At 40.2% G+C, this 27,798-nt stretch overlaps 1 protein-coding gene across 2 annotated transcripts in view; it reads right to left on the reverse strand.

Annotated features, from left to right (window-relative positions):
* Positions 1 to 27,798, reverse strand: part of adcy8 (adenylate cyclase 8) — an 83,749-nt gene that overhangs the window by 23,733 nt on the left and 32,218 nt on the right. The window contains exons 2-10 of one of the 2 annotated variants that reach the window (XM_023335276.1): positions 26,841 to 26,990; positions 19,828 to 19,958; positions 19,539 to 19,650; positions 19,231 to 19,358; positions 15,188 to 15,346; positions 13,182 to 13,452; positions 4,695 to 4,892; positions 1,952 to 2,052; positions 1,132 to 1,333 (exon numbers count right to left, since the gene is read on the reverse strand). In XM_023335276.1, the coding sequence (XP_023191044.1) occupies positions 1,132 to 1,333; positions 1,952 to 2,052; positions 4,695 to 4,892; positions 13,182 to 13,452; positions 15,188 to 15,346; positions 19,231 to 19,358; positions 19,539 to 19,650; positions 19,828 to 19,958; positions 26,841 to 26,990 (1,452 nt within the window). The remainder of the gene's footprint in view (positions 1 to 1,131; positions 1,334 to 1,951; positions 2,053 to 4,694; positions 4,893 to 13,181; positions 13,453 to 15,187; positions 15,347 to 19,230; positions 19,359 to 19,538; positions 19,651 to 19,827; positions 19,959 to 26,840; positions 26,991 to 27,798) is intronic. The other variant, XM_023335277.1, reaches the window with a different exon arrangement.

Raw genomic sequence — 27,798 nt, forward strand, 5'->3', positions numbered from 1 at the left:
TACTTTTTATCAACAATCTCAGTCATTGTGTTCATTTTGCTGTTAGAAATATTTACTTGCATTAATGTTTTTGATGCACTGAGGAGATTCATTCACTCGCCTGTAGGTGGAGACATATCAATGGTTTTATTTCCAACCATAAATTTATTTCCACCTCTATCTGCTTAAATCAGGTCTCTGTTTTTGAGTCATGATGGTGTTACTACTTTCCAATGTGAGTCTTGTTTTTGAAAACAGCCCAGGTGGTGAATGTCTACCATTAATGCCTGTTGATGCATATTTAACACATACCAGGAATAACACTGGAATCACTTCCCCATCATCTAGTTTTCAGTAACGAAGCCAATTTAATAAATAATGTATAAACTACCAATGTCGTATGTGGTATTATAGACCAGTTTTGGTTTCCTGATAATTTTTTTTACGGACTTTTGGACTTGTTCTCGTCTCATTCTCAGAAATTGAGGACTCGAGATTTTATTTCATAAATTACCAGAATGTTGCCCAATTTACCTGCTAACATTCTTTCATTAAACATACTGATTTAAATCCCAGCAACATCGTGTTTCAGTTGCCGCTGCCATCCAGCTACATAAATCAGAATATTTTTGTTAAACTTCCAGGAGAAAAAATGTGGCGACTTGTAAATCCTGCAGTCCTTCTCTTTCTGAGACTTTGACTACATCTACATTCCTCAGCAAAAGTTTCCATATCGTTTAAAAATGTCAACTTTTGGCCAAATCTGTATGAATTTAAAATTCATCAATGTTTTAATTAAAACACCAAAAAATGTTGTTTCAAAAAACAAAACAGTTTTTATGTTTAATATTATGCTGAAAAATTTAGAGACATAGAATGGCTTATCTAGGATTGATATTTCTATTAAGAATAGAATAAAGTAACTATCTTTAAACATGAGTTTTATCAGTTGTTTATTAATATGACAGCGTTTGAATGAAAAGTTGCAACCTGCAGACATTTGGCTGCAGAAAACCTTTCAGAACAAAAAACACAATTTATGTCTTATAGGCAAACAGTTGATGGTGGAAATAAAATCATCGTCAGGCGTAGAAAATCTGAAGCCAGAAGAGAAGAAATAAACATTTCCTTTTTCTTTTTAATCACTCTTACAATGTTGATCATTGCAGCGAGGAAGTTGATGAGGATGGAGACGAAGATGATGACGTTTCGCGCTGCGTACGTCTCGTTGATCCAGCAGCAAGCTTTCCTCAGAACCAGAGGCAGACACTTGTAGTCCTCCGCCGTCGTGACCAGAACCAGGCAGGAGTGGAGAACGATGAGGACCGAGAACTGGATCACCATCGTCACCATTCTGCACGCACAAAAAACAGATTTAACAAAAATACTGATTATTAATAACAGTTTGTGACACTTTAAGAGGGTCATATCTGAAGAAACTCTTCTATGTTCAGATTTTAACTTCAGAACATGAGAATCCCTCTGAGGGTCAGAAAAACAGGAAACCATTTTCCAGCATCTCATTCCATTTCCTGTCCTGAGCTGCTGAATGAGCAGCGTTGTTCATAACGAGCTGCTTCACCTGGAAATGATGCAGAAAAATACCTGAAAACTGAAATCAGATTTTCTCTGAGTGAAAACTTCAACGCTTCACCTGAGCTTGAAAAGTTGAAAATTTGCTAAAGATTTTGAGATTAATCTCTGAAATCTTAGACAAAACATTTTTACATTTCTGACTTCCAAAAGTTTAAACTGTTTTACTTTTGAAACTCATAAATTTCCATGATCTTATGGTGGAAATTTACTGTCCCTAATACGTGTTGCAGATTGTACAATGTGTTTAAGATACATTTGACAGTTTTTTGCTTTTTTTTTTATCAGGGTAGGATAATTATCCAGTTAGATTTTTCTCTCTGAGTCTTATCGGTTTCGCCACGCTGGACCATTTGTTGCTTTTTTGACGCTCCCTTACCTGGCAGAGGGAAGCAGGCTTTGAATAGCTGTGATGAAGATGAGCACGATGAAGGCGCAGACCAGGTTGGACTTGAAAACCTCGTCCCTCATCTGTGAGTACTGCACAGGGACAGAGAGACGAAGACGAAGAGAAAAGGAGGAGGAAGAGGAGGCGAGGGGGAGAAACAGGTTTTCAGACAAACAGAGAGGACTGGACGAGTCAAAATGTGCCAAACACACGGATGCACTGCCACAGATGCATGCGACTCGGTCGACCACAAGCGTTAGAGAGAGACAGGAGCTGGTGGGTTAGCCGTGGGTCCTGGGGAAGGTGCGAAGCTGACAGACACCATGCTAGCTGTGAGCGTTTCAGATGTTAGCCGAGACGCCAACAGAGAGTGCTGAGCGAAAATAAACCCTAAACCTGAAACATGGACTAAAGTAAGATGCAGGAAAATGAGTTTATTACATGTTTTTATTGCCCTTCTAATTAACAACTAAAAAATAAAGAGCAAAAAAGCAAAGACATTAATTTGGTGCCTTTTATATTTTGCCTTCTTTACTTGTTGTATTTTGTCAAACAGTAATAAACTAAACAGGAACAGAAAATGTATTTTCTGTTGATTCAGATTTTGTATTCAGAATTTTATAAATGTGGCTACATTTGTATTTAAGAGTCACACATTTTTCTTTAAGCTAGCTATCAGGAACAACTACATGGATCAATAAATTTACTAAATATTTTTAAAAATGCATTTATTTCCTACAAGGGTCTAAATATGATGACTGATAAATAAAATTTGACTAAAAATAGATAAAAGTAGCAAAAAAACAAAGAAAAACATTTTAAAAGTCGCTAGCTAAACTATGCTAATTAGCCACAGCTAAACTTTAGCAAAGAAAATCGTCGAACTAAAAAAACTTTCTTCTTTGCAAAACTGTCAAATAATAATATACTTAAATTTTCTGCTAAAAAAAACAAAGGCCTGTTTTAAAACTTCAGAAAAATGTCTAAACATTGAGGAAGGTAAATCTGTAGGTTAGCCGTTCCTGAGGGAAGCTAGGTAGCTAGCACAGTATGGCTAAGATTATTTGCCCCTTTCCACCCCAGGGACACCTGCTGCCCCGAACACCTCTGTCTCTTTCTTCAAGGGTGCTGGGAAATTAGCAAGAGGATGCTTCACGTTCGGTCACAACTTTGGCAAATAAAATAAATTAAAGAAAAAAGAAATAAATAAATCATAAAGAAGGATGAAGGGAGCCAACACCAAATCACTGCACATTTACTGAGGAGGTTTACAGGTTAATCAGGTAAACAAAATAAAAGTATTTAAATTAAGGTAGTTTTGGGGGATGGTGATAAAACACAAGTATGGAAGCCAATAAGAACTCAACAGCAACAAAAACAAAACGGGAAAATATTAAAAAGATGTGCAAAAAGAGACTGCATTCAGCAAAGAAAAACATTCATACTTTTTATTTATACTTTAATTCTTCATGATTAATGATCACAGAATCACCATAACAACATTAGATAATCAACATACTGATGATTTTCCTGATACTTCCTGATAAAACAGCTGTCTATTTAAAAAATATGTAATAAACAAACTGATTATAATCTGTTAATTAGCGTTTTTAACCATTAAACTACTGTCCTGAATTTTCTTATTACAAATGACAAATGTCTGTTTACTCAAGTCAGAATAACTGCAAATTACTAACAGCTTATTGCAAAAGTTATTCAGAAATTATTATTTTTTAAATCACCATCTTTTTACTGGTTATTACTTTTACACTTTTAATAAAAATTCAATTTCAAACATTCAGGATTTGAAGATAAAAATTGTTTTAGACAAGGCTGATGGTTTTTAATTTTTTTTTTTTACTGAATGCAGTGATCAAAAGATAAGACAAGAGAAAAATAAAAAATTATTTTAAAATGAAGCTGAACTGGTCAATTTTGGCCACAGAACTGTAAATTTCCCATAGTTCCATGGTACGAACGTTTTGGTCATGAGTAAACTGAAGGGCCATCACTAGGCTGTGGTAAAGAAAACAAAACATATCTGTTCTGTGATTATTAAAGTTAAAATATGAGTAATAATTTTTTAGGTGAACCTAAAATAAAAAGGAAAACTCAGAAAATCTGGATTTTATTGGGGTGAATTTTTACAGACCAGTTTTTCTGTATGGAGTCCAAAGTGTGCCACTGAAATCGCAAATTTATTATTTTATTCTAACATATTCTAACATAAACAAAACAAAATTTATGCTAAAATATCTTAGTTTGGAAATAACTTCCCTCAAAGCAAAACTTCTCCAGCTTTTTGTTTTCCATTTGATTTATTTGGAATACAGAAACAATGTTTTTTCTTTTTATAGATTAATATTTGTTAGTGGTTCTCAAAGTTCAGATAAAAATGATTGGATTTGTTTAGTCATTACTCAAACACTTAATTTGTTCTTTTTTTAATAAAAAGTGACCAGTTTCTATAATAGAACAAAGATTACTGATGGCAAATTTATTTATTTTAACCCCAATTTTTAAATTTGACGGCTGTCCTCGTTTGGTTAGCTTGTATTTATTCAGGGATTCATGCAAAAATGGAGAGACTAACAAATAAACTTGATGTAAGTGCCTTTAGCTTACTCATGATTTAATAAAATTGGTGTCATTTTTTGGCTTTTAGAAATCTCAAAAGTAGGTATGAGGAGGGAGAGAGAGGAGAAAACATGGATCTATCTCAAACCCCAGCTACCTTCTCTTCCAGGCTGGAGTCTTTAAACATCAGTGAGAAAGGCTTGATATGCTCTCTTCTCAACTTATCGCCACTCCGTAAGTCGATGGCACTCTCTATTCGCTTGTTAATTTCCTCAGGACCAGAGTGGACATGCAAAGCTTGTGCAAGATGGTTTGGAAGCAGATTTATCGAATTTCTCGTTAGGGCAGCCAGAGTCTAGAGGGAAAGCACATGCACATAGAATGAACCTGCTTGTCCCCCGTTTTCGTTTCATTCAGGTTACAAATGAAAAAAGAAACAACAGACACACAGTTGGTTACAAACACAAAATTAAATCAAAAAGGAGGAAAGACGGGAGACCAAAATGCAACATGAGTTGTCAGAGCGACAGCTCAGAGCAAAACATGCAGATCCCATTCGCTCCGGCGGCGCGCCGCGGCCGTGTTAGTGGAGACAGAGCTCAGAGTAACGCACACACCGTCAGAAAGATTAAAACACAATTACAGGGCTGGAAACCAAAATCATCAGGCAGGAAACGGAGGAAAAAACAGCTCAGATAAGAGTCCAGATGCAAAAACTCAAATTAGACTCTAACAAGCACAGATTTCCCAAAAAAGTAAAGATTTTCAAGTTCATCTGGTTTAATTTAATCCCTTCCCATCAAACTTTTGGAAACTAAGAAAAATACAACAAGTACCTTTGACTTTTTCCTCTATTATAAACAAAATCTAAAATATTTTCACAAGTTTAAAGCCAAAGAACTGTGTGAACATACGAGGAAAACCAGGATGCTGGTAAAGATTTGACCTGAGTCTGATTAATCGATGTCCAAAAACAGCAGCCAGTTTCACTAAACCTAAGTTACCAGGTAAAATTCAGGTTAATTAAATCAATGATTCCTCAGGAATGATAATCTTTTCAGAAACAGTGCTTCACCAAATGAGTTAAAATGTATTAATTTATGACCAGACAACAAAGTGTGAATAGTTTGAAGAAGAAATCTGCACCAATAATTAATACAAGTTGAAGTTGTTCACATTCTGTCACAAAACCTCACAGTATTTTGTTCGAGACGGTGCATTATTGGTGCTTTTTGGTATTATTTGTTGTATTTTATAAGTTAAGCTAACTGTCTTGGCTAGTTTTCAGTTTCATGGCTCTGGTAAGGCACAGATCCGCCAGCAGATGGCAGCGTTCGCTACGTCAGAGCTTATTTCGCAAACGCATTTCCATCTATTCTTTAGCGCTTTAAGAAGAGCTAAACAAAATTAAGAAATTTTGCCGTTTCTAAAGCAATACTTCAAAATACAAACATAAAAACATTAAAAAATGGCTTGTGTTTTTCAGCTATAAGTTTTCATTGTTTACTTTGTTTTCACAATAAATGCTACAAAATAAAATTCATAACATATCTACTGAAATTTATTGTAAAGTGACCAAGTGTAAAGAAAAATGGTTGAATATGAGAATATTTTTGTAAAGAATCGTAGATCGTTCCTAGCATGTGTCAGATCTCCATGCGGTGGTTTTTCTGCTTTGAAATGAAAACAAAATCATCCCTGATGAGAAGCTCAGCAGGTCATAGCAGCGACAGCAGCCATTTCCTCCACACCGCTGCAGCCGCAGCATCAGGTTACAACCTGGAGCGTCAGAGAGCGTCAGAGCAGCCGGCCGTAAGCTGTGAGCGGAGATGGAGATGTTTGGAGATTCAATATCTCAGAACAAAGCGGCGTCTCACCTCAGCTCGCCTAATGCGACACGTTAACACATGAGATCCATCACGCTCAGATAGATCATTAAAAATTCATTTTCAGGCTCCACATGCATGGCCGTCCCCCATCAGTCCTGATTAATGGACGCTTTTGGCCCTTTGTTACCGGCCGGCTCCACTATCGCCAGAATTACACGCTAATGGAAACTACCTGGAAATAATAAACGGCCACGATTCAGACACTTATCACTCAGAGCCGTAAGATCCGGAGCTGCAGGGAGATTCCCTCACATCGACACGATCCACGTGGTCAACAGGGAGCAATGAGACAGAAACAACGATTCTCACTGCCGCCAGCATCACTGGGCCGTTAGTTTACAGATTTAACTGGAGAAACTGGTCAGTTATCAGTCAGTCAGTCAGTTATTTGCTCATCCTTTGAGTTTAGGAGTCTTTTTATGGCTGAGTGAATTAATTGGTTCGTTACTCAGACCAAAGACAAACTTTCATAAAGTCTGACAAACTATTTAAAAAGATCACCAAAATAATATAAAATGTTAAATAAATGCCAGGACTCAAATAATTAATCTTGATTAATTGATTAGTAAAACAAACATCAGTTTATTTAGTAGCTGATTAATTGTTAACTACAGACTCTAAAAAGCCGCCTGTTGAAAGAGCAACAGATTCTGAACAGAAATTAACACAAAACTGTACAGAAATATATACATTTGTCATTTAAACTAAAAATAACTTCTTAGAACTTCTCTAAAAAACTTTAACTTCTCCTGGTTCAGATTCTGTCAGAAAATCTTTTGAATAATCGTTAATCCAAAGACATGGTTTCTAATTGATATTTTCATAGTTATACCTTCACTATTAAGTTGTAATTTGTCACACACTATTATAATGAAGAGGTACAGCAATTTTCTTTTCTATAGATTCAAATTGTGTTTTCAAAATTTGATCAATTTAGCTACATTTGTCTTTCAGTGTCACATCATTTTGTTAGCTTATCTTCAAGCTAGTTAGCAAAAACAACTAAGTAGCAATCTTGATAAAATTGCTAAAAATAAAAATTCATTTTATAATTTATATTCTTCTCAGGGTTTAAATGTGATGAACTACAATGTTGTTCATAGTGGATAAAAGAAGCAAACTGTAAAAACAAATGGAAAAAAATAGCTAACTAAGATATGCTATTAGCCGTAGCTAATCAGAGCACTGAGCTTTTTATCTGCTGATCCTATAAACCAGGGGTCCCCAAACTTTCTCCTGTGAGGGCCACATAACTTGTCCCTTCTCTGATGGGGGGCCGGGGTCAGTTTGTAACAGAAAAAGTGTGACGATTGTAAGAGTGCTAAACATAAAAATGTATTGTTTTTCAGAAAGCACAATCAAATAACCTTTTCTGGATTCTTCAGAGAACAAAAGTTAGGAAATAACACTGTTTATGAAATAAATAATAACCAAATAACACTGGGTTCTCCACATAAAAAAAGGGTTAGGGTCAATTATATGCATGTATAAAATAATTACTAACTAACTGTTAATAATAAATAAAGTTCATTACTAAGGAACATTTTATTGCAAAGGTCCAACTTATCAAATAAAAATGCACATATATGAAAATACTCTGGTATTGTTCAGGGGGCCGGACCAAATGTGGAGGCGGCCGCATCTGGCCCGCGGGCCGTAGTTTGGGGACCACTGCTATAAACGATCAACTGTTCACTGAAGGATTGACTGTCAGAATAATTTATTACTACGTTCAGTTGCAGCTGAATTAAATCCATTTTCATGTGTTTTTTTTTTTTTTTAATGAACAGATGATTGTAGCCGATCTGTGAGCATCGGAGCCGTTAATCACTGCGAGCCAAGCGGCTCCAGGCGAGGAAGACGAGCCGGAGCTGCAGTTGAACCGGAGCGAAGCTCTGTTGCATATGAATGAAGACCAAGTGGCCCGTGTGTCAGACGATTAGCATTTCTGGAACCCAGACAGCAAACACACGACGAGGGTCATAATGGAGGCCGCCAGAGGAGCCGCCATGACACGTCAGCCTCATCACGGCTTCGTCTCACAGCAGCGCCAAGCCACATCTGACCGAACCGCTGCTAGAATGCAGCCCGGGTCAGAACCGGGCCAGAACCGGGCCGCCGGCACAGCTGCTGCTTCTATCTGGAAACATTAGAACAGGTTTGGGTCGTCTGTGTTTTGTTTTGAAAAGTCTTCGTGAATCCAGTTTCCTCACGGTTTTCATTTGGAAATATTAAAGAATAAATACAAAAGTTTCACTTTGGGTCATTTTTCCACAAATGTTTGTTTGGTTGCTGTTGGTTACCAGATCAGAAGCGTTAAAAAATGGTAGTGAGATCTCCAAGGAAAACTGAACATCACAGAAAAATTTCAGCATGGAGGAAAAAAGGAAACACTATTCTTAGTAATCTGAGCTAAAAAGCTTTGGATCTCGGATGTTTCCTTGTCCATCTATCAGGACTCCCATCCGCCGACCCGCTTGGCCCAGATCCTCCAGTAACCATAGCTACAGTCTGTCTGTCCTGTCCAGGGTCTTCGCCTGTCCAAGTCCTTAAATCCAAATCGTATTTCCAAATAAATATGAAAAGTTTCAAACCATCAGTTTGAAAGAAACCATCAGCATGTTCATCATCTTAGCATCAAGAGAAAATACAGATAAAAAGTTTTTTGCATGGTCAATGACGCCGTCCTGTTAGAGCTGGACAATATGACTGAAAAACTTATCACGATATAAACGTCTTTACCTATGTTGGTAAAACAGGCCCCCTCTTTAGCAATTTTTAAATCTGCTCTTAAGACTTACCTTTTTCGGTTGGCCTTTGATTCAGTTTGAGATGCTGCTTTTCTGTATTTATCTGGGTATGTTTATGTATTATATAGAGTGTTTTATGTCACTGCATTGTTGGTTTTTATGTGTTTTAATTTTGATCTTTATTTGTTTAATCTTGTGATTGTACAGCACTTTGGTCAGTGGTACTGTTTTAAAGTGCTATATAAATAAACTTGCCTTGCCTTGCCTTGCCTCATATCAGTCGATATCGATTATCGATCCACTAGTTTTTTGTTGAAAATATATTTCATATTTCGGACTGAGTGAACTTTTCTTTTCTGTTTTATCCACAGTTTTCACTCCGTTGCTTTTAAAAATAAAAACAGTTGTGTTTTTTAAGCAGTCCTGTGCACAACCTGAAAATGCTGCGGCGCAAGTTACTCAGCAGGCTGTTGCTAGGCAACCAAAGAGTGAGTGAGTTAGTTAAAGTCACCAACCTAGCCTAGCCAGCCATGAGAGACTGAGAAGCTAAAGTTCTTCCTCTGCCTACATCACCCAGAATGCTTTGCAGCTCTGGATCGGAGTTCAGTAAAATTATTGACTATTCTATCATACTATCTATACCTCTATTGATATTATATATCTGTTGTGATATAAATGGTTGTTGATTTGTCTGAAGCTGAAGCTCCTTGTTACTCGCTTCATTTGGAGTGTTTCAGAAGCGAAGAGGGAAATCCCCTCAATCTAAATCAGAAACTGAAAACATCTGCAGCAGATCTTTGAACATCACCCACCGCTAACTGAATCTTTCAGCTTCTGCTCACTTCAGAGGAGAAACTCGGCTCAAACATGAAACCGTTTGTTTCATCGAGCAAAGTGTTCACGCCCACTGCGACGTTTTGACCCACCATCTGCTTTCTGCGATCATCTGGACGCTCGGAATCCAAACATCCAGTGAAGCGGAGGATGTGACCTCAGGAAGACGCCTGGCCTCGGCCCAGAGACGCCGCCGCAGGGAAACGGAGGGAGCGGCGCTCCGAGTCCGGCCGGCCTGATCGTGTTTGGCGTGAAGGTCCCTGAGAGAGGATGGAGCAGAAAGGCCACCAATCCCAGCAGGCCTGATCAAAGTCAGACTGCTGAGCTCTGCGTTCGGATTTACTGCACATAAACTGATCTATGTGACGCAAAAATAACCTCCATCTGTGGGAAACAGCAGCGCTGGACGTGGAGATGAAGACGTCTAAAAATGTGACCATGAAGGTTAGAATGTGATACGTTTCCAGCCTGCAGCTGCAACAGGTCTCCTGTGGTGCTCTTTAAAGGATCGCAGGCAAGCAGTTACATAAGCACGAGCCGCCGCAGGCGCAGCAGGAATAATGTCGCATAAAGTGAACCATCTTGACATTTATTAGGCAGATTGCCTTTTGACATGCGGATTTCCAAACATGTCTTGATGGACTCTCCTGACGCCCAAACATTCAGCTGAGCTCCGTTCACAGATGAAACCCGGAGGACGTCTCCCTGCAGCGCTGCAGAGGTTCTGGTGATGAGCTGAAGCTCCATGGCAGTGAGGAGCATCATGGCCGCCAGCAGGTACGCAGCGGAGCAGGGAGCCGGCGCCGAGCTGCAGGGAGTACAGGCTGCCGGACTCCTCAGTCCGTTTCTGAAAGAATCCTCTGGATGTGCAGTCAGCCCCACAGGAACCAGCTAACAATGCTAACAGCGCTAACAATGCTATCACCGCTACTACAGCTACCAATGCTAACAGCGCTACCAATGCTAACACTGCTTTCACCGATATCAACGCTGTCTTTAAACATGAAAAAATATTTATTCTTATATTATATTTACATTCTTTGTAAGTGGGATCAGTTTTCTCTGAACTAGCTCTACTGGCAGATTATTTAATAATATTTAATAGACATTTTTCCAGACATAATCTACCAGTGGAATTAAAACTTTTTCATCAATATTGATGAATTGTTGACCTTAAAGAAGCTCCTATACTAAAAAGTCATTTGTAAGTTAGTTTTGAAGTGTACTGAGATATTTACACTGTAAACTAGATTTTGTGTTCTTGCAAAGTGGGCACACAAGTTCAGTTCGATGGCCTCAAATGGCCCCCGGGCCGCACTTTGGACACCCCTGACTCAGAGCCTTCTTGTTTTTACCACAACGTAAGGATTTATTTTGCTGTTCCGTCTCCAGAGTTTCCTGCTGCTCTGCTCAGATTTTCCAGCTTCCTGCTCGCCGGCCGGCGGCCGTCGCTCACCTGGCCTGACCCGGACAGAAACACACACTCTGCAAGCCGCTCTGCGCCGCATGCGCTGATGCAGAGACGTGAATCACACGGACAGCGTGGGGGGAGGAACCTGTAGGAGACGGGAAGCCGCAGGAGAGCCAGACACGGCGCTGCACAACTCCTCAGAGGAAGCTCTGATATTCACGAGTCAGGCTTTTGATCCGACAGGCGCTTTATCAGGCCAACAACAGCAGAAACAATATTCCTCTGAAGCTGGAAGCCTGACAGGCTGGAAACTACACAAACCTGAACAAAGCACAATCAAATCACAGTTTACTGCAACAAATGCTTTAAAGCCAGAATATATTTACTCATTACACCTGGAAAACATTTCAGATGGCAGCAAATAGTCAGGATTCCAGTGAATAATCACAGAGACTCACAAAAGAGACTCTGAGACTCTGCAGGCCTCAGTTTCTGAGTTTCATGACAGGACTGTAAATAACTGTGACTGTTTATGGAGGATTGAATGAAAGTCAAACCTGCAAACCTCAGTAACTAACAACAGTGGAAAACAAAAACACAACGATGTGAGAGACTGATAAAATCTAACACAGATCTGAAGAATCTACAAAACTAAAGAAACTCCAACTGATGAAACTCAATGATGATCAATAATCATGAAATATTACAACCTTTAGTTTTAGCGCTAACGGGATCATGTAATTGGAACAAAATCAGATGCAATCAGATTGTTTTCAAAGTGTCTGCATTTCATTCAAATTTGACATCAATGCCTTTTAGGATTTCTCCAAAAACAAAACAAAAATAAAACATGTAGTTGGACTCCATGCCACTCGGTGGCAGTAGTGCGCCAATCCGTTGTATGTCTGCTGCCAATAAACACGAGACAACAAGAAATCCCTTTGCTATTGGAAATTTCACATATTCAACCAATAACTATTTTGTTGCTTAGTAACAGAAAAGTTGTGCAAGTAACAGCAACTTTTGATGCTGTTGCATCACTCAGCAGTATGAACAAACACACAAAAAACATTTTAAAAAATCTGAATTTAGCATCAAGAGGTGCTGTGTGAACGCAGACACACGTTTTACTCCGATATGAAGCATGTAGCTCCGTTCTTTCACAGAACTGTGACTAAACACCAGACAGAATCAATGGGTGGCTCGGTTATTAATGTTTTTACAGCTCAGTTGGTGAAGCAGTCTGAAACAGATCTGACTTTGAGGATGTTTAAGATGATTAAATTACTGTTATTAATGAAAGTAAGACACTGAACTACATCAGTAGTTTGATCCTCCAGTAAAAACCAGCAGGTTTGTTGTTTCACACGGATGATTAAGACCAAAAAGAAAGAGGAAGATGTTAAATGACACTCGTCATCCTCACACAGGCAGGCCGACACACACGATGTTACACCTTCTCCACACACACACACACACAAACACACACACACACACACACACACACACACACACACACACACTGTCTGTTCAATCCGAGGAACTAAAAGGGACAAAACAACCAAGACAACCCAGAAGATCTCATGCACTGCAAAACTACGGCCCGTCTCCTCAAACAGCGCCGCCCTGCAGGAAGCGTGGTGCATTTCTCTGCTTTAGTTTGACAACCTGATTGAAGCCCAATAGTTCGGCTGCAGGACGGGCCGTGGGTCCAGACGGGCGTTCTTTCTCAGTGTGAAACAGAACCCGGCGGATCTTACGTTTTGGTTTCCCACGATGTTGTCGAAGGGCAGCTCGGGGCTCCAGGACGCCTCGTTGAAGGTGGCGCTGCTGGCCCGGCGGTCGGCCGAGCTCGCCGCCTCCTTCATGATGTCCTCCGGCAGCGTGAGCAGGCTCTCCTCCGGCTGCTTGACCAGGTACGTCTCGATGTTGTGGCGCCGCAGGAAGTCGTTGCGGTCCTTGCCGTGACCCTCCTCCACCTCGTAGTCGCCGTTCAGACAATCCAGAGCGGCTTTGGAGATGTGGATTCGTCTGAAACACGACAGAAATATCAAACAAACATCACAGTTACATCAATATGTTGGATTATTGATATAAACTGTACAAAATAAACACAATCCTTTTAATATCATCCCTTTTTAAATGTTGAATGCCAATTTATAACGATGCAAAAACATGAAATCTTACCAAGTATTTTTCCAAATTGTACATTTGAAATAAGACAAAACTAACTTACCAGTAACTTTCCAGAAGGATATAGGAGCTTGTTTTAAGTCAACAAAACTGGCAGATTAGTTCACCTATAACATGTGAAAATGTCCTGTTATAAATTAAATATGTACATAACTTACTAAATATTTATTTAAACATGTCATTAACTTTTAAACTGGAAAGAAATACAGAAACATTTGATAAAATATAGGCATTTTCAAATTTCACTTTAAAAAAATAATATAAATATTTCATGATTTAGTAAATAATTTTGTGAAATAATTTAAACTCAGTGGGTGGGACTAAGGGAGAGCATGACGCCTGATTGGCTGCTTCTTCCATGTTAGTTCTGACTCTGAGTTCAGTAATATCACTGCAATGTAAAGAAAAACTTCAATAATTTAATTAAATTAAAGTCTATATATCGGTCTGAAATATCTCTAATAAGTTCACAGGAGAGCGTTAGCCGGTGTTAGCTAGCAACTGAGCTAGCTAACACTGCTAGCTATTGTAGCACAGTGAGCTCTCTGAGATATTTCAGAACAAACTAAAGACGTAGAGACTGGAGTTGCTCCAGAGTTTGTGGTAAATAAATTATTAATTTATTGAAGTTATTTCCATACTTCCAGTGAAAATATCGACCCAAAGTCGTAGCAAATATGTAAGAAAGTGACTTGACTTGAAGCAGCCAATCAGACGTCAGAGTCTCCCTTTAGCCCCGCCCACTGAGTTCCATGGGTGAAGTTAACAATTTAAGTGAATTCATGATGTGCTTCAGCACAGGAACATAAAATAATTCATTAAATTATTACCTAATTACAACTAGTTTTTAAAATGAAAACATGTATATAATTCTATATTGAATAAATTATTTCTGTATTTATTTTGAGATTAAACAAATAAATGACACATTTAAATATTTTTGTATTATTATTTGTTGTAATTTGGCACTATTGGCATTCCGTACAGAATAACCAGGGAGCAAACAATAAACTCTTCAATAGTTTAAAATCACACTAAGGAAATACGACAGATTTTAACGGGTCTCCACCCAAAGCAGCCAATCAGTGACCTGTGCAGGTGTGAATGAAGCGGCCAATCAGTGACCTGTGCAGGTGTGAATGAAGCAGCCAATCAGTGACCTGTGCAGGTGTGAATGAAGCAGTGTCAGGTCACTGGCTGAATGTTGCTGCAACCAAAGGTCAAGTCCGCCGTGTCGCTTCGCCGGTTACAGCCGGCGTCTGAAGTGTTGGATGTGACGAAAACATCACATCCAACACTTGGATGAGCTGCTTCTACTTTCATTCATCTCATGCAACAGATTTCACTGAAGAGCAAAGGTCAGAGGTCACGATCCGGCTCAGTGGCAGACGCTGTAGGATGTTCAGAAACTAAAACCTCTCTCTCTCTTTAGGCCAAACAGGAAAGTCGAAGAGGCCGGACGATGGCGGCAGTAAAACTGCCTATTATTGTATTTTGGGTTGGATAAACACCCCCCACACACACACACACACACACACACACACACACACCCACACACACGCTGCTCCCTCACCCAGGGATGCCTCCGGACTCCAGCTTGTTGGCGATGTCCACGTCCCAGGACCAGACGTCAAACTGCCACTTCCTGAGTCCCAGAACGCCGCACAGCACCGAGCCGGAGTGGATCCCGATCCGCATGTCGATGTCGTGTTTCGTACGAGATCGGACGTATCTGGACGAGAAAAAGTTTCATTATGGTCCGACTCTCCAGTCTCACGTCTTCACCCACCTGCAGAGTCCTACATTCAGAACCACATATCCACAAATCTTCAAATGAAAAAACGTTTTTGCTGCTGAATTATTGATTAAATAAACATTTGAGCTCAATAAAGACTTTTAATTTATATTTTTTTAAATATTAAAAATAACAGTAGGAAAAGGTTTTTTTGAGATTTTAAAGAGGAAACAGCAGAATTATGGTTCTGATCCAACCTAATGGATCCAACAGAGACATTAAACATGTTTCTGGGTGTAAACTGAAAAAAGCAGAGGAACGTTGGTCTAGTCCAAGCAAAGCGCAGCTGAAGAACTTCCCAGAATGAGTCAGAATACAACTAAAAAGTATAAAATTAATATTTTCTTCTCTTTCTGCAGAGTTTTCCTGCTTTTCTACACCTGCTGGTATTTTTGATCAGATATGCAGCTGTGTCATGAATCCATTTTAAACTGTATAGATTATACACTGTACATTGTATAAATAAATGATATGATTGACCTAAAGTGAATAATGTTTCCATAATATTATGCTGTTATTTTAAGCAATATGGTAAGATATATAAGCCTTGTGCATTAATGCAGCAAATTAATAAACATGAATGTGACCTTTGGTGGGAGTGAAGCCGACAGCGCCGCCTGTTCAGAAATAAACACAATACACTTCACGCATATCTGCAGCTCTTAAATAAAACGGCTGAAAAATGTTCACAAATTTGCATCTCATTTCATAGTTTATTATCTGTGAAGAGAATGAAAGCAGGACTGAAGGCTGATGCCTTCACCCCACGCCTCATCGCTGCAGCGGCAGGTGAAATGCATCCTGGGAAGGTGAGACAGGTGCTTAATGGCAGCTGCAGGATATCAACAGCAGCAATCTGCAGTTTGACGGAAAGATGACGCAGGCGAGGACGGAGAGGAGGAGACGGTGTGATTGATGCGACACAAAGCCGACCAATCAGCTCCGTCCTCGCTGGCTTCACTCATCCTGCTGCTGGAGCAACAAAACGCACCAATCTCACAGCTTATCCAGCACTAATCCCTCTTTTCCCGGCCAATATACGTTCTCCTCTTCACCCTCAATGTCACGCAGAAAGAGAAGCAAGAGGTCGACATCCAGCAGCAATAAAGACGATTATTGAATTAGAGTCGTCAGCGGACTCAAAAGCTCAGAGTCCAGAGTCGGCGAGCGTTTTCTGAGGATTGGAGGAGTAAAAGCATGCTGGGATGTTACTTCTGCTGCGTGCGTTCTTCTCCTTACCAGAGGGCAGAAGGATTTCTAAAGCTCTGCCGAGCAAAACTCACTTCAAAAAGTCGAGTTTTTTCTACCGTCTAAATTACAAAAAGCTTTCCTTCAGGTGGAACAAGAGGCAGACAGGAAATGCAACAAAAGTAAAGAAATTAATTGTTAAAGGGGACAAATGTGCAAAATACACATTTTTCACATTTTTGTACTTTTATTTGGATTTTTTCTAAAAACCCACCAAGGCTTAAAAAAACAATCAGCCGGTTTTTGGTAATAGGTTTATGTTTTCTGGTGTCTGTTGTTGACTCACCATCCAGAAACCACTTGTTGCATTCTGGATGCAGAATGCATTGGTTGTGCAGGAGGCTCCACTTCTGCTTTTCAAAGGTTTACAATTGTATAACTATGCAACAGTTTGCAGGCAGTGTAGTGCTGAGTTGGGTGGGCGTGGCCAGCAGCAGATTCTTTGGATTTAAAATGACAGAGGCCCTAAAACAGCTCTAAAATTTCATTATCAAATTATGATGTTGTGCAGAAAATGTAATGAACAGGTTTTGTATAGGCCATTGACCTACTCTCACCTGTTCAAGGAACTAAGGTCACCTTTAATGAAGACGAGCTGCAGTGAAACACTGCATGTCCCGATTCTCTAATTCAGTGATTGAAACTGAAATCGAGGAGCTCTTCAGATCAGAACCAGAGGTTCTGTTTAAATCTGCTTCTGACATCAGAATATAGTTTAAAATGAAATTGAAGTAGTCCTGGGACTTTAAGGTGGTCATTTTCATTAATTTAATTCCATAGATTTATTGCATCAAATATATTACAGAATAAATAATTTTTTTTCTACATGAAAATGTTCCGTCCGGAACGTTTGTGTTGATGTGTTTCTGGTACACCCATAAATTTGACGCACAAGTTACATCTGCTAACAAAGCTGCTCCTCTCTGAGCACTGGGGTTCATTTCTGCTTCTAAACTGATCTGATTGGTCGCTGGGAAAGACTATTGTTGTGCTAAAAGGAGTTAGCCTAAAATAGCATCTCAATGCTAACCATGTAGCAGCTAACGCTAATGTCAGCGTCCACATTTCTAAAGAAGCTCCATGAATAATCAGAGACACTCTTTAAAGCTGAAGGATAGAAAACACTTTTCTGCAATCAGATGGTTTAATGGCCTACATGATGCATTAAAAACAAGATTAAAAACATTACTTTGATGTTGAGCTTATAAGTCTATTTATTAATTAATTTAGCAGCAAAAATGGTTTTTGAATTGAAAATGTTGCTTATTTTGTTGACGTATAGTTTGCTGAAAAATGCAATTAATTTAATTGACAATTAAAACTTTTAACTCCCAGTGCAAGTTAAAATCTGAACAATCTGCAAAAGCTTAACAATCTGAAACCAACACTCTCATTCCACCCGTTTACATGGAAATGTGCAGAAGGCCATGGGTGTGTGTGTGTGTGTGTGTGTGTGTGTGTGTGTGTGTGTGTGTGTGTGTGTGCGTGTGTGTGCGTGTGTGTGTGTGTGTGTGTGCGCGCCGAGCGGCTGAAAGGCGCACGTGTTTTTTCCAAACGTGTTTTTTCCAGACAACAGGAAGGTGGTTATTATAATCTGTGGCGTATCATTAACCAGCAGCTCAGAGCCAGACCAGTCGAGGTTAAAACACTTTGCTTATAAATGCCTCACAATTATTTGCATGAATTATGCAGAAATATTTGCATGTAAAGTAGAGTTTGTTTTCACCAGTGTTAATATTTGTTTGGAGCATTTCAGGGACAAGTTCCTGTTTTATTGTGTTTTCAGCTGAATTTGGCTCAGTTTGTCCCTTTGCTGCACATTTAAATTTAAATTAGCCGTTTATTTTCTATTCGCGCCCCAAAGCGGCTCATTTTTAACCGTTAATTTGTCTCAGTAAATATTTTAAATAATCTATTTTTCCAGCAATGCAGCTGCAACTTTCAGGACATTCACGGTCTTAGCTGAAGTGAGACAGAAATGGAAAATATTTTTTTTCCTATTTTAAGAAAATTATTTAAATGAAAGAAATGAAAGCATAGCAACAATAACAAATGAGCTTTGATTGAAAAGTTTCTGTTTAATGTAGATTATTAGATGAATGATTTGTTTACTTTAGGAAGTCTTTATAAAAATGGCAGTAATTTAATGTCAGGTTCAGGTTAAACGCTTCAATCATATTCGCTCTGGATTTTAACCAAATGGTTCATGTAAAACAAAAATCAAGGCTTTGAAACGACTTAGTTAAAGTCCAGGTTTAAATCCAAATCAGCTGCTGTGCCATACAGTTAAACAAGCTTTTCACGGTTAAAGGATTTTTCTCTTAAACTGAAGACTTTGAAGACTCAGCATGTAGTAAGGCATTTGAACAAAATCTAGTTTTTCCAGAAAAGCAGAAATTGGATCAACATTCAGGAAATCCTTCAAACCCTTGGCTGGTTAGTATTTTGTCCTTCAGGTAATCTCTCTCTTTTATTCGCTCCATCCTAAACCCTCCATCACATCATAAACAGTGAATCCAGAACCAGTCCGGCTGAACGCAGTGAGGGAGCCGCTGATCTCAGGTACGTCTCACCTGATGGTTTTGAGCATGCTCAGTCCCATCTCCACGCAGCAGTGGGCGTGGTCCGGTCTGGGCTCAGGTAGACCAGACACGCAGTAGTAACAGTCTCCCAGGATCTTGATTCGCAGACAGTGATGCTCCTGGGAAGAAAATCAGATCCTTTATGCAAAAACATGACCACTGAACCCAAACACAGAGGGAAAGGGATACATGCGAAACTTAAAAAAGAAACAAAAAACTCTGAGAATAATCTCAGTTTTCAACAGATTATGTTACCTTTACCCAAAATCTCCTAATATTTTCCTGGTTTGTGTACTTACGTGAGCCAGACGGTCGAAACGTGCAAAGAGTTCATTCAACATTCGTACCAGCTCCTGGGCGGACAGCGTGGTGGAGAGGTTCGTGAATCCTTTAACGTCTGCGAAAAGAATGCTGAATAAAATACGGAAATGTCACTTTCAGATCCAGGTTAGATAGAAATACTGATTATACTCTAAGCTGTGTTTCTCTGACTGTGAGGATCATCAAACTGAAAGGAAATGTGTCTCAGTAAAAGACGCTGATCTGATGAGGAATCATGAATCCGTACCGGAACCGGAAGCGGCTCACCTGACATTCTCGTAGCGGTGGATGTAAATCCTGTGGAACTGATGCTGCAGGTGTTCGTCCTCTACATTTGTCATGTCGTTGATCATTTCCAAAACTACAAAACGTGGCAGCACAGACAACACCAGACGTTCCTGGAGAGAGGCAGGAAAAGAGGCGTAATGAGCCGAACCTGACTGCGGTTCGGGTCGGTAACGTGGTTCCTCCAGCCACAAAGTTACAGAGCGTCAAACTTTCTTTGGTTCGTAAAAGCAAGAAATTGATCAATAAGTTTGAAAATAAACCAGAACAGTTGAAAAAGTCTTTTCTGTTTTGTCTTTGGCTAAAAACCACGAGCTAATTCTCCTGCTAGCACAAGGCTAGCTCTTTTGTTTTGGTTGGATTTACCCAGAATGCCCCGCGCTGTAGTCTCCGGTACGCTTGGCATTCACAGAGGCATTAAAACCGAACCAGAGTTCACTTTGAACGAACCCAGACCGATGTTTGTACGCCCAGAGTTTGGTTAGCATTCACACCTGAACAAACGAACCGGACTTTCTAGAAAGACGGACTGGAGTCAGATCGAAGTGGACTGAACTGGGTGCTGGAACCAATCAACAATCTTCTTGGCTAAACAAGTTCAGGTCCAACTACTTTATGGACATCCAACCAGATCTGAGCTAGTATGTATAATTATGAATCTTTGTTGATTAGAAAGAAACATTTAATCAAACTGATGATTATGTGCCAAGATACACGGAAAGCATCAGATTCAGGTGATTAATGGAGCAAGAGAAACTGACTGTCATGTAAAGTAATAGATATTACAGAATAAAATACTGAAATCTCAGCGCCTTTTATGCAGATATGAAAATGAATTTAAATGGACGAACAAATGAAAAGTCGAGTTCCGAGAAGCGTGTAGTCCAAACCCAGTAACTGTGAGCTGGTTCCTCTGCCCAGGCTGCTGCCTTCCCAGCAACCATCTGCTAAATTTATCTTGATAGTTTCTGCATATTTCTTCCTAACCGACCATCAAGTTAAGACAACGTCAAAAAACAAGCTTTGCTTTTGTCCTGACGCGACACAAAAACAAGAAACAGGACAGCATGGCAGACATGAAGCCTGTAAAAACAAATAAACGACATTAAGTGGCAGCCTGGGGCCGGAAGCAGCATCCTAAAAAAAGCCTCAAGGCCTGCAGAGAAAAAATAAAAAGCAGGAAAACAAGATTTGCTTTTATTGGTCTAAACAAGGCAGCGCCGCTGTGCAGATCCAGGAACAGATTTAGTGTGGGAGCATCTCTCAGGAGATCTGCATCAAATCCAAGCCACCGCTCTCCTAAAATACTCAATATATGTGAAATATAAAGATCCAAATGGGCCGGCTTCGCTTTTACAGCCAGAATGATTCCTTCCTTTAATATTCTGCTGCAGCGTTGGGACAGATTAGTCCCTAATAAACTGGTTTTATAACTCATCTCCAGACGCTGCTTCCATTTCAGAGCGCTTCTCTGCTTCTGTCACTTAAAAAAGAGAAATTTAGAAGAAGAAGAAGATGATCATCACATTTCCCCCGACTCTTAACACACGACACAAACTGAAGATGTTTCTTATTCTGTCCAATCAGCTTTATTTCATTGAGTAGGAATTAGCCTGGAAGTAGGAATATTTTTTCAATCTAGAATATTTTCTACTAGAGAAGAAACTCTGAGCTACTTTACTTCTCTCAACATCCAACAAACGAGTTTTTCACGACTTTGCTGAAATTTCTCAGGAAGCCTTCAAACTTCCTGGAACTTAATAAAGACACAGATATTAATAACTGTATTGGTGCCGATATTGAAAAAGATTCTAGATCAGTGACAATGTGACTGATCTATTCAGTCTAATTCTATGTTTTGTGGTCTGAGCTTTATTTTTATTTAAATTGACTTTCTGAGGCATTTGAAAGGTTTGCTGCTGTTTATTTTCACATTTTTGACCAAAGCAGTCAGTTTTAATCATCTTCAGTTTCTTTATTATTATTTCTTTACTCCTAATTACATCGACTGAACAAATTAAAGTTGTTTTTACACATTTGATCAGCTTGTGAAGCTACTGGCGTATTTAATTGTGCTGTTCTTGTGCAGAGTTATCAAATAAATGTGTAATTCATTACATTTATGTCTGTGCTTAGTAAAAGAAACATTGTAAATTCATTTATATTTATAAGTCAGTCATAAGAAAGATTATTAGCAAATGAAATACATATATATATATACCTTTATTTAACCAGGTAAACCCCGTTGAGATCTAGATCTCATTTTCAAGAGGGACCTGGATACATTAGTGTCAATCTCCCAAAGAATGGATGTTTAACACTAAGAAAGCAAAAGTCTCAGCCAGCTGGATGGTAAAGTTCACAGCAGGACAGTAGAAAAACGTCTGAACGGGTCTGGATTGGTTGGGACGGGTGAAGCCTGAACCAAACCGGGTCATCACCGGGACAACGACCCCAAACTCAGCAGCAAATCTACAACACAGGCTGAAAGAAAGAAGGAGTTGCAACGGTCCAGTCAAAGTCCAGACCTCAACCTGGTTGAGGAAGAGGGGAATGTATTTTATCACATGATGTCAAACAGAAAACAAGGTGGTTCCATAAACTGCAGGATGACTTACTTTTCCCATCATTAAAATATTATCCTGCATGTTGTCCATTCAGATTTATTTTAAATAATATTCTGTATTTTACTGGAAAATTTTACAAATCCAAAAAAGTTACAGAAACGACCTTAAAGAAAGAATTAACAATGCTCCTGTTGTTCCCAAAAGCAACATTTTCCTAATTTTATCCTTTAAACGAGTAATTCAGTTAAAAATCTGTTTGCTGTAAAGACAAAGGCCCGAATGTTCAACCATCAGCGGAAGAGCAGGTGTGGAGCTGAAAACAGTGAAGGATCCTCAGACGAAGGTTCAGACCGTCAGATATTCCAGCGGAGCGTTAATAACGCCTCGGCTGCTGAATCACAACCCAACGCCTCGGGGCCGGCCGAGCTTCACTGCAAGAAATGAGGATTTGACTGATTCCTCCTGAAGCCAACCCACCGGAGACGTTCAGCGCCGCCAGGTTTACCAAATATCTACATTATTATTCTGGTTTATCAGAACCGCCAACGTCTGGGTTAAAGGAAAGGGTAACGTTTATTTTCATTCCAGGCTAATGAAATGCAGACTCCAGACACAAATGAAAAGCTAACTAAACTTTAGAAGAATATTTTAAAAACTATATTATTTCACTTACAACATGGGAAAGATGTTGTACATTGAATAATCTGCCAGAGGAACTAGAATGAATTATTGACTTAAAACAGGATCTTATTTTTTTGCTGAAAAGTTTCTTGTAAGTCAGTTTTGTCTTATTTGAAGTATAAGAAGATATTTGATTAGAAATCAAAACTACTTGGTGAGTTTTTGTGTTTTTGCAGTGAAGATCTGGATCCTTTTTGATGAGAGTTTTGGTAAATTTGTAGGTTTCCACATGAAAACTGAGCGAGGTCCCGCTGAACCCGCTGCAGGAACGCTGCTGGGGTTTCGCCAGTAGAGGACTGGACTTTCCCAGCTGGTCACTTCTTGCAGTGTGGAGCCTTAATGGCGTGTCTGCTCGAGTCGACGCTGAACTCGGTTTGGACAGCCGAGAGCCAGCGGACTCAGTGTCAGATTAGCTCAGATGATCATTAGCGCAGCTTGATTTTAGCTGAGGGATGAAGGCCTGCAGCAGATCTCTGACAGCACACATTTCCCTCCCGCTGTGCAGGAAGTGCAGCACAAAACATCCGGCACGTCTGCTGAGGATTCAAAGCAGAGAAATAAATGTTTCATATTAAAAACTTTAAGATCCTGAAGGTTATGTTGTCTCTTTATGTCTTCATAACAGTAGCTGCGTTTCCATTAGAAATGAGAGCAAATTTTTAAGTTTATTCTGCAAACACAATTCCGAAATTGTTGTTTCCATTAAATAAGAAATTGGATTAAAATCACAGGTGAATAAGTTTGTTCACGCAATAAATCATTAAAAATCATGGCAGTAACAGACATAAACAGTTTATTTCAGTCATGGTGGCGCTCATGTGTCAGCCCATCAGAGGAGACGTTGGCGTCTTATTCAGGCGTTGGAGTGACAAGCCCCGCCTCCTTGGGAGCGTCTACGTATGCTGTGGTTTGGGGAAACTGTAGTTGGCCATTTTATTTTAGAGCTTTGGATTCAACATGTTGGAATGAAGCAACATTTTCTGAACTGAGAAGCTGTGAGTTCTGAAAAATCAAAAACAAACCATCATCCCACCACTTCCTGTCGTCTTCTTTGATGTTTCCACCAGTAGTAACATCTGGCTGATGATCATGTGACTCGTTTGATGCAAAAAAAAGTCTCTACTGCAGTTTTGCAAAATACATATTTTTTCATTAAGCAAATTTATTTCTGCTGTGTCTGGACATCGTGATTTGATTACACCAGTTACTCGTTTTCTCGTACTGAAAACCATCGATCAGGACTGAGCTCATTGGTTTCATCATTCAGCTTAAAATCTACAGATTTATTTCTTTTTTCTATAAGATATTGCTCTGACTCAGCAGAGGTTATATTGGTAGCTCCTGCGGTGAACCAGAGGTCTGAATATGGCTTTCCATAAACTTTGACTATGATGGAATAAATCATAGATATCGTCTCTGATCAAGTCTACGGCCCGGCGCTGCATTATTCACTCTCGGTGCGTTTTCCAGTCTCATTTAAATTTTATTTGCGTTTCTTATTTCTCTGGACCCGCTGATTCCCTGGCACTTTAATTTAAAGGTTTTTATTTCACACAGATGGAGGAGCTGTGCTGCTGCAGAATCTAAATCTATTTCTATAAACAAAAACAAATCATGGCAGCATTTACTCCAGCAGGTCGCTGACCTCCTGGACGCCTGGCTGCTGGGGGAGAGCAGCCTCAGACAGGCTGAGCTTTAAACCAGACTTTGAGTTTTAAACCAAACTTTGTTATTAAATGAGGGTGGAATGAAGATGATGATGATGATGATTATTATAAACAGGGATTATGTGCACAAGTTTAATTTATCGTGACTTTAGGCTCAAATATAAATCTTACATCCTCACTAATATCTGCTTAAACAAGTAAGCATTTAGCCACTCATCGTTAAGTTGCATCAAAATAAAAATCAAAACCTGTTTGCTCTGAATAAAACTAAAACTGGGAATCCACAGCATGATGCTGCCACTGCTGTACCAGCCTGGTGCAGATCCAGTGAAAAACGACCAATCGGGTTCAGATCAGAGCTTTGGTTAGGCCATTCTCAGGTAAGTAAAATCCCACAGAATGATGCTGCTTTGACTCCTCAAAAAAATATATAAGATAAAATCTACAATAAATTCAAATGCTTAAACGATATGTAGCAGGAGGAAGCTGGAGTCGAACCCACAACCTTTGAAATGGATGGATGGAGGTCTGTTGCCATAGCAACCTGTAAGCAGTAGCAGAAGTCAACCTGCTCTCTTCATGGCTGCCCAGCTTATTGACTTCTCCTTCTCTCTCTCTTGTCTGCATTTTTTTATTACCGTAAGTTTTCACTCTAAGCGTGACATGGAGATAAAAAGTAAAACTCTGCTGATAAACTGAATGTGTAGCCATGACAGAGCTGACAGGAAGCTGATTCAGCAGATGATCCAGTAACGCCGCTGCGTTTCCTCCTCCTGCAGCTCAGTAATCTCCCACAGCGCCAGAAAAACAAAGAAGGAGAAAAACAAAGAGGAGCTCAGTTAGTCCTCAGATCTGGCCTGAAAACACGCCGCTGGCAGTCAGGGATGCTGGGCTCTGATTGGTCCGTGTGGAGGTGTTGTGCTGCAGGCGGCGCCCCGACTCATCACAGCCCGGCCTTCCAGGAAACATGAGGCCGCTAAAAGCTTTCTGCGCCGCCGCCTCACAGCCGCGGTGTAAACAAAGCTCACTATCAGCCGTGTGTGTGTGTTTGCTGATGTGACTCAGCCTGTTTGCGTGTGTGTGTGTGTGTGTGTGTGTGTTGTTATTGGTCAGATGCTAACTGTCCCTGACAGCTTCGTATCGATGATGCGTTCATGTTTTTCTCCTGGAAGTCTCTCCGTCCTGTCGCTGAAACACTCCATCCGCTTTGCTTCTTTTAACGCCCAAACCGAACCTCACACACAACAACAGGAAGTAGAAACATGTCCAGTAATACGGAGGCCAGTGTTCACCGTTTCTTCCAGTCAGACGGGGATAAATACAGTCCCATTAAAAACCATTTTGGAGGCACATCCAATCTTTGACACTTTGCTCTTCAGAAAGCGCCGCACTCCAGTAACGTGCGGTCAGGGGAGACAGGTGAGGCAGAACCTCACCTGTCATCATGGAAAAATAATATATAATGATAAAATAATTTATCTCGCTATTTTCACCCTGTGGTTTGTACTCTAAAGTGCCTGTTTTTCATTTAGCTTAACTAATTCTGATGATTTTTTCTTCAAAATCGCTGATTTTCGCATTTTCCCATTTAAATGCTCGGAAGCGCAGCTGGTGAGGCAGCAGCGAGTTGAGGCTCACCTGGGAGGCTCAACTCCCAGGTGAGATTCGAGGTGAGGCAGGCAGTTCTCTGGCCTCATGGCAGGGGGCGCTCATGATCCCAGACATTGTGACTCCACAGCTGCAGAGTAAGAGACAGTTACAGTGAGCTAGCCATGGAGCTAGCCATGGAGCTAGCCATACAGTAAAGTGCAGCGATATATTTATAGTTTTCTCCTCTTACCACATCAACCACTTATTAATAATCGAAAAATAAACATTAAGCTTAAAACCAAACTGCTGCAACAGACTGAATGTTCTGCTCTGTGTGGGAAAAGCTTTTCCCTGCAGGTTCCTCTGTTCTGCTCCTCTTCTCATTGGGAGTTTCAGTCCTTCATGCTGGGTCTGGTTCTGGTTCTGGATGTTCAGGACTGATTTATTTCATGTTTTCAGCAGGTTTCAGTCGAAGCCTCCACACACTGACCTGTCTCTGGTTCTCAGTCTCGAGTCTGAGACGAGCTTCGATGCAGCGCCGCGTCTCGAGGAAGGCCTGGCGCTGGGCCCGGTCGGACAGGTAGCTGATGAAGATCCCAGCGGTGTTCATGCACATGAAGAGCACGGCCTGCGCCGCCACCTGGAACACAGGAAGTCACGTTAAAACGCTTCTGCAGTGTCATCATCCTACCGGACGGAGCGCCAAACACCTGGACTCGACTTCTAGAGCCACCCGTCCCATTCAGCCACTCATCGACATTCAGCCACTCATCGACATTCAGCCACTCATCGGTATTCAGCCACTCATCGACATTCAGCCACTCATCGGCATTCAGCCACTCATCGACATTCAGCCACTCATCGACATTCAGCCACTCATCAACATTCAGCCACTCATCAACATTCAGCCACTCATCGACATTCAGCCACTCATCGACATTCAGCCACTCATCGACATTCAGCCACTCATCGGTATTCAGCCACTCATCGACATTCAGCCACTCATCGACATTCAGCCACTCATCGACATTCAGCCACTCATCGACATTCAGCCACTCATCGACATTCAGCCACTCATCGACATTCAGCCACTAGGCTCAGGTAATTCATTCATTTGTTTTAGCTCTCAGTGTTTCTGTTGCTGCTCTCTGATTGGCCATGTGGTCAGAGATATTAGCAGAGCAAGCAGAAAATAATCGACGCCATTTTTCAAATTCATAGCAACAGCAGAGAAGCAACGCAGTCCTTGAAAGTGACCAGAGGATGTGAAGCTACGTTCACATAGCTGGGAAATCCGACCTGAATCCACATTTTCACAGCCATTCCAATCTTTTCGACCCAGAAAATCTGATTTGTTCCCCTTCCAGATGAATCGCTTTAGAGTTCAGTTAGGTTGTTTCGTAGCTGCTGAATCTTCTGTATTTATTCAGTAGCAGAAAGAGCTAACA

Source organism: Xiphophorus maculatus, chromosome 6, assembly GCF_002775205.1.
Source record: "Xiphophorus maculatus strain JP 163 A chromosome 6, X_maculatus-5.0-male, whole genome shotgun sequence".
In the NCBI taxonomy this organism is placed as follows: Eukaryota; Metazoa; Chordata; class Actinopteri; order Cyprinodontiformes; family Poeciliidae; genus Xiphophorus; species Xiphophorus maculatus.